Source organism: Amborella trichopoda, chromosome 1 (genome assembly GCF_054954075.1).
Source record: "Amborella trichopoda isolate Santa Cruz 75 chromosome 1, AtrichopodaSantaCruz75HAP2 v2.0, whole genome shotgun sequence".
Classification (NCBI taxonomy): domain Eukaryota; kingdom Viridiplantae; phylum Streptophyta; class Magnoliopsida; order Amborellales; family Amborellaceae; genus Amborella; species Amborella trichopoda.
In genome coordinates this window covers 45933680-45948553 of record NC_142336.1, presented here as the reverse complement: position 1 = coordinate 45948553, position 14874 = coordinate 45933680, and the positions used below count along the sequence as shown (strand labels likewise).

The following is a 14874-nucleotide window of genomic DNA, read 5'->3' as shown; positions in this document are numbered from 1 at the left end:
CGAACTTGCCAATAAACACACTGCAGTAATACGACATTATGAAGGAAAAAGTTTATATAAGGTTAACCTTAAAATGTAGAATTATAGATGCACCTAAAAAATCCATCAGAAAATGTTGTTTTAAAAGTTGAAAAAAACTATAATTGATCATCTCAATATCGAGATGTACGAATATGAAAAAAAGAAAGATTTTGAGTCCCAAAAATAGTGCATCTTGCAATACATTATCTAGACCGTCCATTTTCAAGATTTTCATATATTTATAGATTTACTTGATTTTAACCTTTTTTGGAGTATAACAATTTATAATTAGATATGAAAATAGATTTTGAACAACCCTAAGAACTTTTTTTACAAATTACATGTAAATTAGATTACAACCTTATAGAAACCAAACCCTAGTATAAATATTAATAAAGTATTCCGGTTAGTGAGATGTTCCAATTACCAGACATATAAATAATTAGGGCTGACAATGTACGATGTTGCAAACATTCAACATTCCATACTCAGGATTGTCCGACATTATGAACATAAGATTGCCCCAAATACGCCTTTCCCCTCAGCCGAAGAGCCCAACGCTTCTAAAAAAATACAAAAAATAAAACATAAAACCTGTCCGATATTATCGCATCGAGGGGCAGAATTGAAAATAGGAAAGGACTTGCAAGCTGGACTTTTGTGTAAATTTGGCATATTTTTGGACCTCCCCGTAATTATTATATTCTTAAATGGCACGGACGAAAATTACTCCAAATCAATTCTCCCTTTAAAATTAAGAAAAAGTTTTTATAAGGTTGCAGCCTTATACTATAGAAATGTTTTGAAGTTGAAGACGTTCCAATTGATCATCTCAACCTCGAGATGTATGGAATGAAGAACAAATATTTTCAAGTCTTAAAAATAATGCATCTTGTAAGCACTTATCTATGTATGGAATGAAGAACAAATATTTTAAAGTCTTAAAAATAAAGCATCTTGTAAGCACTTATCTAGACCGTCTACTTTCAGGATTTTCAGCTGTTGGACATGGATTTTCAAACCATCATAAAAATTCAGCCACCTAAACCACATATTCCAGTAAAATTTAGAGGTACGACTTACTTGTATAGTATAAGGTGGCACCTTATACAAGACTCACCCTAACTTTAGACAATTTGGTGAAGAATTAGCCCTAGGATTTTAAGAGCTCAAAGCATCTCTTTTTAATTCAATTTTTCTTTGAAATTGTTCTCAAAGTGAATCAAATTTGAGTGCAAAATTATTTGATACAAACAACTCAACTACCTGTTTTTTTTGCTCCCATTGCACCACCAGATATGCGTCCTTCCCCACAAACCGCTAACTTGTAAAAACCTTTTGCACTTCACAACATACACTATAATTTGTTTTTGCAAAGGAAAAAGTTTATATAGGGTTGCAACTTTAAAATGTAGAATGTGTATCTAAAACTACATCATAAAAGATTGCTTTGATATTGGAAAACCTTCTAAAAATAATGCATCTTGTAATATATTTTATGGAGTGTCAATTTTCAAGAATTTCAAGTTTATAGATCTACTTGATTTGAACCGTTTTTAGAGTTTAAAATTTTATAACTAGAGATGATAATAAAATTTTAAGCTATCCAAAGAATTTTTGACTATTTATAATAAGATTTGAAGGTGTACCTTAATTTGTTTGTTTAAAGTCGTAACCTGCGCCCTTTTGTAAATATATACATTAGTTTCTTGCATAAATTCTTGAAGGATCGCATTTCTACAATATGCAGTCTAGAGTTATGAAGCATTCATTTTAAAGATGGATGCAAATAGGTGGTCCATCTAAAAACAATTGTAACTAACCGTCCAAATGTTTTTTTGATATAATAATAATTATTATTTTTTTCATATTCATGATCTCCATGTTAAATATTATATATATTCCCTAAAAATTAGGATCAAATTATATTTAAAAATATATTTATTGCCATGCCTGCATGTTTACAATATGAGGCCTAGCCGCATAAAAACCGTGTCCATTCTTGAAAGTAGCCCACAGGATAAGTATATTGAGTTTTGTAGCACTAAATTCTTGGACCATCCACGAAAACATTAAGTGGTTAAAAGAAATGCAATATATGAAAATCAAATAAATAGCGATATATGTTATGAAATAATGTAAATATATTTACCGTTTGCTAATTTTTTTTATAAAAATATGACTTTATTGTATCAAAAATAAATGGTGTCATAATACAGAATTCTAATCATTTTTAAGAAATCTAATAGATTGATGTGTATCACAACATTCGAAAAATTTATTTTGTACGAAAAACAAATAAATAAATATTTTCATTACATACATTTCTAAAAAAATGTTGTATTTATATTTTTGTTTGCATTGGAACAAGGATAAGAATTGATAAAGTGGTCGTCGTCATCATCATCAAAAATCTTTCTAAGCATTTGAGGTCGACTATAAATCTTAATCCGCTATGCTACTCTATCAAGAGCCATATTCCATATGGTAGTATATCTTTTGCCATGTTCGATATGTTAGTATATCTTTTATGAATGCTTCCAACCATGCTCTTTTTAGGACTTTTTTAAGCGTGCTAAATGAACCAAACTCTTACCTTCAAGTCTGCAATGCGGGCAGGCCACTTAAGCCTAATAATAATTTCTCTGATCTTATGCCCTATTGGAGCTACGCCCATAAAGTAAGGGTAAGAATTGATTAACGATAAAGTTTGATAAAAAATGGAGTGCTGGCGCTGAAGTTGGTAAGAAAACATGAGAGAGATACCGGGAAGACAGGACGGAGCAGTGTCACTGTTGACTGAAAGTTGAAGGTCGCGTTGATGTTGAGACTTTAGAGAGAGAGAAGGAAGAAGGGCGGGGTAGGGGGCGGTCGCCTCCTTCCCCGGTCTCACGCTTGAGAGAGAGAGAGCTTTCTCTAACTGCTGCGTCTTGTTCGAGAGAGAGAGACGCTTGAAAGAGAGAGAGAGCTTTCTCTAACTGCTGCGTCTTGTTCGAGAGAGAGAGAGAGAGAGAGAGAGAGAGAGCTCTATCTGCTGCGCCTTTGTTCCTCCGTTGACGTCCCTAGGCTTTCAACAAAAACCAATGATTGGGAAATTGGGTCACTCCAAATGAATCAAAACCCTCTCTTCCTCGTCTCATCTTTTTTTCTTTTATCCTCCACCGCATCGCAAATCCCTTCTAATCCTCTCATTGGAATCGCCCCGGAAGGTCTCTCTCTCTCTCTCTCTCTCTCTCTCTCTCTCTCTCTCTCTCTCCAGCGCTTGCTATTACTTATGTGAAACTCCATTTCAGATGAGAAGTACTTCAGTTCGAGGATGATCATGTGCAGAGATAAATCCAAATTCTTCTCGAGAGATCGAATCAACGATGGATTTTGTGATTGCACGGATGGGACTGATGAACCAGGTAATCCGTTATAACCAATAATTTGTATTTCATTTTGACAGCAATAAATTTCAAGTTGAATTAACTGAAGTTCTTTTCTTGAATGTTAGGGTAAATTGTTTGGATTTGACAATGGTTTTTGCTTGCTTTTATCATTTATGTGCCTTTGTTTTCTCTTATAATTTGACCCAACAGAATACAAGTTTAGGTTATCCAAACGCAAATGAATAAGGAATCCCAAATCTGTGATTTGGGTTTTCTAGCATTGGTATCAGAAATATATATACTTGTGCAAGACTGATCTTGATATCTGTTTTTGGTTGATAATGCAAAGAATTTGTCTTTGATCATTCAGGAAAATTGGCTAGAAGAGTGAAAACCGAAACATATGATCTGGTCCAATTTAAAGCTGGAGTAAAAAAAAACCATAGGATTTGGTCCAAAAAAGCTGGATTAAGGGTAAGAACATCGAATTTGGTCCAACTATAATTAAGACTTTGTTTCTCACTTGTATGATGTCACATGAACAATTGGAAAGTGGATATGATTTATTGTATGAGAGAATATATTTTATACTTTAGTTATGAGAAAATGTCTAAAAGGTGCCCAACTACCAAAACACTGGAAAAAGGGGTGGTAGCATTCCCACACCCTAGTCACCACGTTGTGGTTTCCATTCCCACCACTAACACTATCCCACTAACACCTTCAAAAAGCTAATTCCTAACGATGGTGTGGCAGTGCTTCCAAAACATGTTTTGGTAGTTGGGCCAAACACGGAAACGCTTCTCATAAGTCGAAGAACATAACATGTTTTGTGTACAAGAGACGAGGGACTGGTGACAAGATTGGCAAAGTATAATAAGGACAACATAAATCTATAATAGCAGCAATTAAGAACTTGGATGAGTCCACTTGGACTCGGCCCTTTGCCGAGCAGGGTACTAGGGTAAATTCCAGGGAATCTAAAAAATGATAAAAAATCATAAAATTATATTAATTTGGATTTTTTGATGATGATTTTATGTTTTTCTTGTCATATGCATTATTTTTATATTTTCTTCTTTTTTTTGGATTTTTTTAATCTCCAGCTATCAATCAATTTCTTCTAAATCCGTATTTTATATATATTTTTATCTTATTTGTTATTTTAATGTTGTTTTCAGTTTAATTTGCTTTTTACTAATTTAATTTTATTTGGAACAAATTTTTTTTTTTTTTAAGCCTTTTATGGCCCCATACACTACTGTGACTCACTTGAGATACTCGGCTTGGGTAGGGCCCAAGTCCCAAGCCTAAGCCGAACTTTTGAACCTTGAGACTTAGACGTTGTGCCAAATCATGGGATATGTTCAAGGTGGAAGACAATGTTTCATCTGTCTAGATGGTTAAGGTGTCGTCATATGCAGGATGACGTTTCAGGTTCAAATCCCACTGCTGAGCTACCCAAAAAATGTGTTCCTCAAATTCTTTGTTGCATGGATACACATATACTTGTGTTAGTGTTAGACATAGATTCTTCATGCTATGAAGAATAGGTCTGGCATCATCATCATCATCGAAGCTTTATTTTAATTACTTGGGGTCAACTACATTGATCATGCTCCTCCATTCTTCGCATATACTATAGGTTTAGGATTCATGATAGATGTGGTAAAGTTTTATGCCGGCTGTCACACCCACCTCCTTTACTTGGGCTTGGGATGGGTTAGGGGAAAGTTTAAGTTCCTCACCCTTATTAGACCAAGGAATACGTCCGGCAACATGGCAAAAATTATGAAGAGACAAAAAGACCGAACATTGTTTACTTAGATTGCATCGCATTTTGAGTAGGAAAAAATATTTAATTTTGCCTTACTTGGCTAAAGTGACATATTTTTCAAAGTACATATGTATCTATTAAAAATTGAAAAGTAGTTCAAGTCGGGCTTGGGACGGGTTAAAGGAAAGTTTAAGGTTCTTCTACCAAGGAATAGGTCCGGCAACATGTCAAAAATTATGAAGAGACAAAAAAACCCAACATTGTTTACGTAGATTGCATCACATTTTGAGTAGGCAAAAATATTTAGTTATGCCTTACTTGGCTAAAGTTACATATTTTTCAAAGTACATATGTATTTATTAAACATTAAAAAGTAGTTCAAGTCTCTAAAATTTTGTAGTCAATGTTTTTTTTTGAGAAATAAAAAATAGAGCTTTTACATATGCTGTAGTCAATGTTTGGTGAACAAGAAAAAAAATCCGGATGAGTCTGTATCGCTAGGCGTCTTGATATGTATATGGCACCCAAAAAAAAGAACATAAGTAATAGAGCTTAAATTTATTACATAACTTGAAATCGATATTCAAGTATTGTTTTAAATTTTGATTGAATGACAAGGGTGTAAATGCTTGGTTCATTAGTATTATAAAAGATGTCATTTGTTTCATAACTGTTGTACACTTGAATATTTTTTCCTTTCATTCTTGTTGGTTATATGTTGAATCCAATGTTAGTTATGTAAATATATTTCTAACCAATCCAATATTGACAAGAAGTTTGAAAACTATCATTGCAATTCGAGAATCCAATTTAGGTCTAAGGAGATTCCAATACTCAACTGGATAAATTCACATGTATCTTTTTTTGACCCCTTATGTTATTTTCATGGGATAGGCCTTGGCCTTGTTTTATCTGAACTCATGAAAATTTATTTGTACAAGGATCCAATTGGTCATTATTACATGAACGTGCCATAACATACATTCCGAATTCATGGAAAATTTTGGCAAAGTTTTACGTTGGCTGCCTATCTAACACAACCACCTCCTTTACTAGGGCTTTTGACGAGTTAAGTGAAAATTTAAGTTCCTCACACTTCTTAGACCAGGACATGCTATCCACTCATTCAAGAAATTTTATCTTGGTGATATTTTTTAGGCTTGACGTTTTTTGCAGTATTTTAAATTGAAATTAATGAAGACATTGTGAAATTGATGATGAAATCTATATATTTTTTTTCTATGCTTTCCTTAGTTTATTGGTAGGAATTGCATGGCAGATCATTGCCCAGTGCTCTATAGGATAGTCATCAAAGTTTTGCATTAAACATGCTTTGTTTTTAGTTGTGAGCAAAAGTGGCATCCTAATTGTCCTATATACTACAAAAAGAAGACTCCTATCCACAACAAGATTGGAGGAGTTAGTATTAATGCACTACTAACTATATTTAATGTCAATCAAATTTAGGAGTTATCCAATACTCAGATTATAGTTTTGGTGGGGACTTTGTGGTGGAATGGTTGATGGGAAAGGATACTTTTGATGGCCAAAGGAACCCATTGGATTAAGTGCATGAGTTTCATATTAGCTATAAGAAGCAGTGGGTCTCAGGGTGTTAGTGAGGGGACTGACCAAACTCAAGTGGTCATCATGATGAATGAAATCGAGAGATTATGAAGATGACTGCCCTTGGGTTAGACATGGAGATTTCCCTTGGGTTAACACATTGCTTCATCAAGTATTCAAAAGAAAAGAAGGGTGTAAAACATCTTCCACATGGGACCTCCTACTAAAAAATCTCTCATCACAACCCTAAGGGCCAATTTGGATGTCAAAGAAAAAAATATTCACAGCGAAAAAAATGCAAATTTTTTCTCGTTTTATTTTATTATATTGGTAAACTGTTTGGATGTATAATTTCATTTATTTGTCCACAAAAAAAAACAAACTCAGGGCCAGTGAATTTCACTGTGCTTGCTCCTACCCCTTTTTTCTTGGCGCCTCTCAAACCCCCTGTATTTCTAGAGAGAGAGAGGGAGGGGACAATGGAGAGGATCCAAGAACCAATGCTTCTCACCCTTTTAGGGAGCGTTGCATAGGAGAAGCTCGGGCGATGGTTAACGCTGCAAAGTTCACCATCGATCTCAGAGAACACGACCTTATGACGCCTTTGTTGTGGAATTGGAAGCCACTTCTCTTCTTGTGAAATGTCAGGCATGCTCTCCTTCTTTAATGCCCCCTAAACCTTCCCATGTCAGGATTTTCTCGCATTCTACGGGTAAAGAGGGAAAATCGAGGGTAACAATTGGGTTCAGTGAAAGAAAGTGGGAAGATTGGAGCCTGAGCTTTCTTTTGAGAGAGAAGTTGGGATTTCCCAAGAAAGAGAAAGATAAAGGAGAGCAGCACAGGGTTGAGGAAGCGGCTGCGGACCTGGGGATTCTAGAGAGAGAGGGTTGGGGGCTCCTGGGGTTTCTACAGAGAGAGAATTGAAAAATACTATTTGAACCCACAAAGCAACATGAATAAAATTCGAGAGAGAAAGAAGTGCATGGGAACTAAGAATGGGCAATATTAGAGATGGTGAAGTGCAGGTCTTATCGCCACAAAAGTGCCCCCAAAATTCACAATCTCAAATTCCATGGATGATTTTCCTTTACAGACACAGGGATCAACAAGGTTCATAAGGAGGTATGAACTCATTAGGGTTTTGATCCAGTCTCTCTATTCCTTGGGTCATAGTAAAGCTGCTTCTCTCTTAAAAGAAGAATCAAGCATCGCTCTCCATTGGGTGTAGAGAGAGATCGTGGGCCATGGCCATGGCCATTGGGTGTAGAGAGAGCAGGGTTTCGCAGAGGAAGTTTGGGGCCCATGGCCATTGGGTGTAGAGAGAGAAAGGTTTCGCAGAGGAAGTTTGGGGCGATGGGAGAGAGGAAGTTTGGGGCCATTGGGTGTAGAGAGTGAAGGGTTTCGTAGAGGAAGTTTGGGGCGATGGGAGAGAGGAAGTTTGGGGCCATGGCCATTGGATGCAGGGAGAGAAGGGTTTCCTAGGGAGGAGAGGGAAGAGCGTGAGGGTTAGAGAGAGAGGCACGTGAAATGCGACTCAAGCCAAAAAAATTCAAGTCTAAGTTGAATTTTTTTGGATTTCATTTTTTGCCTTGATATGAGATTTTTGTTTTCTTTCAATCTAAAAATCTGACAAAAAAGTACAATTGTCCAAACGGTCAAAATCCATTTCAAAAGGTTTTTGGATTGCAATCCAAAAATATTCCAATTTTAGGTACATCCAAACTTGCTCTAAGACATTTTTCTTATCATCAACCCCTCCAAGTCATTGTACAGTGGTGTTTGGGACAAAAATGCCCCTATTCAAAGAATCATGAAAAATAATAAAAAATCAATGTTTCTTCTCTATTTAACCTCTCTCCCCTACTTGAACGAAGGCTTTCTTCTCTCTAATCTCTCCTCTCTGTGACTCAGCGGGGAAGTTCCAGTAATCTTTCCCAACTCCCATATTGCAACCTGAGGCCAATTCATTGGCCTGTCCTCCATAACCATAATAATATGATTTCTAAAAGCCTTTGACCACGCTGACACTATGCATTACATCCAAGCACTAGGTGGCCATGTTCATGATTGCCCCTATCAGGGACACCCTCTTTGCCAAATACAGTCTAAAGTTTACAGTAGGATTGATGTGCCCACCTATTTAGAGAGAGAAAATACAAAAATTTAGAAAGAGAGATGATTACACCCAATAGGCCATTTAGAAGAAAGAGAGAGTAATTTATTTAGACATGAAGGTCAGAAAAAATGGATTTCCCAACTACATCTCGTGAAGAAGTCATGTGATGAGAGAGCAAACTAGACGGTTAGAAATTTAAATAGAGAAAAATACAATTACCCAAGAGACAGATCGAGACATAGAGAGACTTTCTGAAATTTGAACGAGGAAAGTTGAGATTTTCAAACACTGCCATGGTAGAGAGAGAAACAGAGTAAAGATCCTACTGGTCAAAAAGTCAATCTCTGGTTTCTCTCCTAGCTGGTTTTACGGATACAAAGAGCAATTTCAGAGAGAGAAAGAAAACTGAGTCTGCAATAATTGACTATTCATTCCCCTGATTACAAAGGATGGAAGCATTGCTGATACTCCACAGGTCCCTTCTTTCCTTAAATTACAAAGAAGAGGCATTACTGATGCACCAAGCTTTGGGGAAATGAGGAAGACACGTTATTGACATGCCACAAGTCCCTTCCCCAAATTACAAAAAAAAAAAAACAGACTGGTCAGTCTCCAAAATCAAATTATGAAGCCTCCAATGTTAATGATACAAAGTACAACAATGAAAAGTGTCTTCAAAACAAATTTCCCTCCACCCTCAAAACAGAGCCCCTGGTTCAAGAAGAAAAATACAATGGGCGAGACCCAAGGGTCATCAAGGCCCTTCAAAGCGGCAATTTGATTACTGATCTTTTGGTACGAATGTCACAGGGCAATGCACATGAGCCACTTAGCCTTGCACAAGAGGCACTGCTACCACCAGCATCACCAAAGCTTCCATTTAAGCAGGGAAGAGAGTATAGAAATGTTTTAATTATTTCCAATCGTTGTTTGAGGAGGGGCATATTCGTGTTAAATGCCATTCTTAAGTGACTTGGGGGGGTCGATGAAATCCAAAAGAGTCCTAGGGTGTATGACAAGAGAAATATTGTACTGGGGGATCCCATGTGGAGTATCTTTCACTGTTTTTCTTTCTGTTTTTTTGGCCAGGGGGTGGGGGGGGGTTTGGGTTATGTAATTTTCCCAAGAAAAACCTACGGTTTCAATAATTGTGATAAATTGTAAAGATCGTTATCATAGTTATGGTCGTGAAGGTGTTTTTTGGCCATCTTCAAGTGACACCAGAGCAGGAATTACAAAATGATTTTGATGTTTCATTTTGTGAAGGAATTAAACATTAATTAATCAATATCTAGTTTTTCTTATTTGTGATTGTAACTTTCAACTTTAAGTAATATTCTGAGCTTGGACTGTTAGAACTTGGTCTATTCAACATTTCCTTGAGAAAATAATGTGCGTAGATCTTGATAATGATTTTGAAAATGGCAATATTTATTTCAGGATTTTGTCTCTGTGTGTCATGTACAATTGTGCTGTTTATGAATGTTAACTATTTATGCATTCATGCCTCTGTATTCACATAATTATGATATTGTAATACTAATGCTTATAGTTAATATTTGTACTGTATTATGTCTCAATTGAAAATTTCTTTAGTCAGTAGTTGACTGGTTTCTCTTAAGGGTCTTTCTTGGATTGAATTTGAGACCTTTTGTTGTAAATCATTGAGGTGTATCTAATCCATGCAGACATGCTCCCAATAGTGAAAAAGGAGACTAACAGTTGCTTGAAGTCTGAAAGCTTATTATATGGCTGTGATTTGCCTTAAGGCCGTTTAAATGCACCTGGAATCCTTGCAAAAAAGTTGTGTCTAATTCTAGAAATATTTGTAAATAGATAAAGTTGAGTGAGAAAGGAGCAAATTTGTTATTCAGAGTATGTTGGAAGTCCACAAGCTTGGCTTCTCCAGTTCGCTTCCATCAGTTTTGTTTATTGGCTGACATAAATCTTTAGAAATGATTAATGACTTGCAGAGTCAATGCAGTGTCATCATTAAGACATATGGAATGACTTGGTACTTATGTAAAATGCACATCATCTTTGGACCTGTTTTTATACTCTTTTGTGTAACTGTGATAGAGTTTTCTCCCACAAAACCAATACAAGAGCATTTATTGTAAGCCTGGTCCATCTTTGTACTCTTCATGAAAATCTACACGTTCTCTGACAAGCAGTGGAGCTTTTGGTGGAGACAAACTTTTGACATAGCCTACAACCCCTTTTAAGCTTCACTCTCCAGCATCTCCTTCATATGAATTTCATAATTTCCAATTGCCTTGTTATTCGTTTTCAGGAACCTCAGCTTGCCCCGAGGGTAAATTTTACTGCAGAAATGTGGGAGGAACACCTCTACTGTTGTTCTCTTCTCGAGTGAATGATCATATATGTGGTAAGTAATGATTAACTTTTTTGGGTCCAATGTCATGCAGCATTTCTTTCACACGATGAATTTTGATCTCATTTCTTTTTTTACAATATTTCTATAATATGTTGATGGATGTAATGGTCAAGAAATAATATAGGGAACTAAGCTGCTTCAATAAATTAAACTGCAGACTGCTGCGATGGAAGTGATGAGTATGATGGCAAGATCATTTGCATGAATACGTGCTTCAAGGATGATGATGTCACTCGTAATACAAGAAAAATTATTAGTGAAGCTGAGACACATAGTTTCAGTAAATTGAATGATAAAAACACTCATTTGGAAGAGTTAATTCAGAAGTTTAGAGGTGCCTTTTCTTTGATTTAATTTATCCCCCTTAAAAGAGTGCATTTTTTTTAATATTTGAAATGTGATGTATTTTGGTTTGCAGGGTTGAAGACTGTTGTTTTGCTGGAGGGGTTTCTTGTTGCTGTGATGGCTTTCCTTTTCTTTTGTCGATATGCCAGATCTAGGAGAAGAAGGCGCCATTAAAGAATGATGGCCATTGTAAGGTTAGTTTTTTTTTTTTTTTCATTGTCTTTTCAGAAAAGTTTAGTTTTCCAAAGTTCTTGTTCATTTAATGGAGGAAATAACTTTCTGGAAGCCTATATAGCTGTAAATTACTCCATAAATAAATTCTGAATTGTTCTTCCTGAAATGCATCCAATTTTTTTGCTTGTCATGGTTGTCGTAGTTGAAATTATCGGCCTTTTAAATTTTAGATCCAAAGTTCATCTCTAAGGTTGATTTTGGAAGGAATTTGCAGTTGAATAGATTGAGTTGGCTTACACACCAAAAACAAATAAAATTTGCACGACAGCTAATGGGGAGGTCAACAAATAAAGCGAAGTTCATCAAAATGCATACAAGACATTTATTATTTAATATTTTACCCATTTATTTATTTATTTTCGAGATACCTATCAAGAGACACATGGCCATGAGTTACAATAGTTGAAAAAGAATAAATTGTTAAATTTTTGAAAAGTTAGTTATATTTTGAATTTTGATAAATTTCCTATTAGATAAACGGTATGGTTTGTATCAGGTTGCATCCTCAAACAATCAAAGTAAGACGCACCTCCAAATTTTATCATAGACGTAATTTTAGTGTAAAACATTCTCAGGATGGCTTGATAATCCATTTTTGTCTCGAATTGTAAAATTTTAAACTCAAAAAATGCTTCAAATTAAGTACATCTATAAATATATGAAAATCTTTAAAATGGACGGTCCAGATAATGTGCTGCAAGTGGATAATGGGTGATGGGGGGAAGATATCTTTTTGGCATAGTAAGTGGGTTGGGGATTGTTGTTTGACGTCGATATGTCCGTTGGTGTTTGGGGTGACAAATCAGCAAGATATTTTGGCATCACAAACCTTTGATTGGGAGGCAAAAGCGTGGTCTGTAAACTGTAGATACAAAAGAATCCAAGACTTGATGATTGATCAATATACTGCGCTGCTAGGGGATATTACTGAATTAATGCCTCAAGGTGAGAGGGAAGATGAGTTGGTTTGGGAGGCTGTAAAGGATGGTATTTTCTCAGTAAAATCAACGTTCAGTTTGCTGTTCCATGATAAGATCCGGTGGAGCAGACCATTATTAAAGAGAATTTGGTGTTGGAAGGTACCTTTCAAAATTCAAAATTTTTTGTGGATTTTGTTCCAAGGTAAGTCACTTATAGATAAAGTTATAAAGAGGAGGAGGTTATTACGAATGTATGCATCCTATGTAAGGATAATGATGAAAATGGGGCTCATCTTTTCCTTCATTGCCCTTTCTCTTCTCACATTTGGTATGGGTTTTTCAAAAAATTGGGCATATGATGGTTTTGTCGTGCAGTCATATGAATATTTAGGGCAGCATGGATTTGGACGATTTACCAAAGGTGGGCAAGATTATTTGGGAGATGGTAAGAGTGGTAGTTGGGGGATTTGGATGAAGCACAATAGGAGGACTTTTGATAATCAAGCTTTGGAGGTGGATTTTGTTAAAAGAAAGATCTTGCAGTTGGTTTGGATTTGGTTCTCCATGACTAAAGAAGGATTTGGAGTATCCAAAGTGGATGTAGAGATTAATTTTCATAATTTGATGTTTCAAAATATGATAAAAGTGAGACCAAAAGGTTGGTGGATTTTGCCTGTTATAGGGAGTATCAAAGTTAATTTCGATGGGAGTTCAATAGGAAACCAAGGGGTTGGAGGAATTTTGCGTGACGCAAATGAAGAGGTGATCTTCTGTTTTGCTGGCTCTTGTGGGGAGGTGACGGCGATTGAGGCAGAATTGGTTGCAGTAGAGTGTGGAATTTTGATTTTGAGATAGAAGAATATCCGAACGTCAGGTTTTATTGAAGGGGATTGTTTGAATGTAATAAATTGGTGCAAAAAGATTTCTAGGCCACCATGGAGTTTGAGGAGGAAATGGCTAAGTATAATGGATATGTGTGATGGTATCCAAATATCATTTCTGCATGTTTATAGGGAGGCTAATGACATTAATGATGGCTTGGCAAAACGAGGGGTGTCAATGCAAAATTTGTTGATCTCGGATGTTTTTCCTTTTGATTGATTGTAACTTTTGATTCATAAATAAAGTTTAAGGAATATTGTCAAAAAAAAAAGAGAGATAATGTATTGCAAGATGTACTATTTTTAGGACTTGAAAATATTTTTTGTTTTCATATTCATTCATCTCGATGTCAAGTTGATTATTAGAGGTTTTTTTTGACATCATAACAGCATTTTTCCATGGATTTTTGAAGTGCACCTTAATTCTACATTTTAAGATTGCGACCTTATATAAACTTTTTCCTTAAATAAATACATATGCATGTTTTCATCTTATAATCTCAATTGTTTTCCTTTATGGTGTAGAATTGTCTCAAATCTATGTGCATGAAGAATCTTAATCGACCACAGTGAGCACAATCGCGCTACGAGATTTTGGATGGAGGATTGGAAGCATATTCGGAAATGCAATTTCAATGTTTTGCTTTACCTTTTTATATTTATTTTCATTTGAATAGAAACTAGTGGATTTAATGCACAATTAAATGTAATCAAGGATAGAAGAATGATTTGTTTCTTCTTAATATGTATAAATATAAGTGTAGATTGATGAAAAAAAAATTAAATCAAAGAACAAAAGAAATCAATGATACAATTTGGACCCGGTTTCTACGTGGCCAAGCCCGCATATGTAGAAATGCGGCCTTCTTAATAAATTTATTTTTGAGATGGATTTTAAGACTTAATTTTTTTGGATATGTAATCTCTAACATAAAGATCATGAATATGAAAAAATAAATATATTTTAAAAACTAAAAATAATAATTCTAGCAAAAAAACATTTGGACCGTTAGTTTCCATTGTTTTTAGATAGAACACCTACTTGCATCCATCTTTAAAATAGATGCTTTACACTTCCTGGACCTCATACGTAGAAATGAGGTCCGGGCCGCATGAAACAATTTTCCATACAATTTTGACCTACATGAGATATTCGGTAGAAATTAAAATATTATTTTAGAAAGAAAAAAGTATGATGCATATGCATATGCCTTTCCACATAAATAATCACACGAGTTGTTCATT

The 14874-nt window shown here is 35.4% G+C and overlaps 1 protein-coding gene across 4 annotated transcripts; it reads left to right on the top strand.

The window, feature by feature from the left end:
* Positions 1–2874: 2874 nt before the first annotated feature.
* On the top strand, positions 2875–14443 carry LOC18442252 (kinase C substrate, heavy chain-like protein). 4 transcript variants are annotated; one of them, XR_016056380.1, is made up of 7 exons: positions 2875–3230; positions 3315–3428; positions 3763–3866; positions 11145–11240; positions 11407–11583; positions 11668–11788; positions 14155–14443. XR_016056380.1 is itself a non-coding variant. In XM_088868071.1 (6 exons), the coding sequence occupies exons 1-5, from the start codon at positions 3131–3133 to the stop codon at positions 11766–11768; spliced, it is 588 nt and encodes a 195-aa protein (XP_088724197.1). In that variant the 5' UTR covers positions 2875–3130; the 3' UTR covers positions 11769–11788; positions 14155–14443. The 4 variants fall into 4 exon arrangements, 3 of the variants coding, with proteins under 3 accessions (XP_088724197.1, XP_088724199.1, XP_088724209.1); XM_088868071.1 differs by lacking the exon at positions 3763–3866; XM_088868073.1 differs by lacking the exons at positions 3763–3866; positions 11407–11583.
* The last annotated feature ends 431 nt before the right edge of the window (positions 14444–14874 follow it).

Bases quoted from the DNA above. Each gene is read 5' to 3' on its own strand.
- LOC18442252 (XM_088868071.1), top strand. From the start codon at position 3,131: ATGAATCAAAACCCTCTCTTCCTCGTCTCATCTTTTTTTCTTTTATCC. The intron at 3,429-11,144 runs GTAATCCGTTAT...ATTCGTTTTCAG, and splicing joins GGATGGGACTGATGAACCAG to GAACCTCAGCTTGCCCCGAG. The intron at 11,584-11,667 runs GTGCCTTTTCTT...TTTGGTTTGCAG, and splicing joins GTTAATTCAGAAGTTTAGAG to GGTTGAAGACTGTTGTTTTG.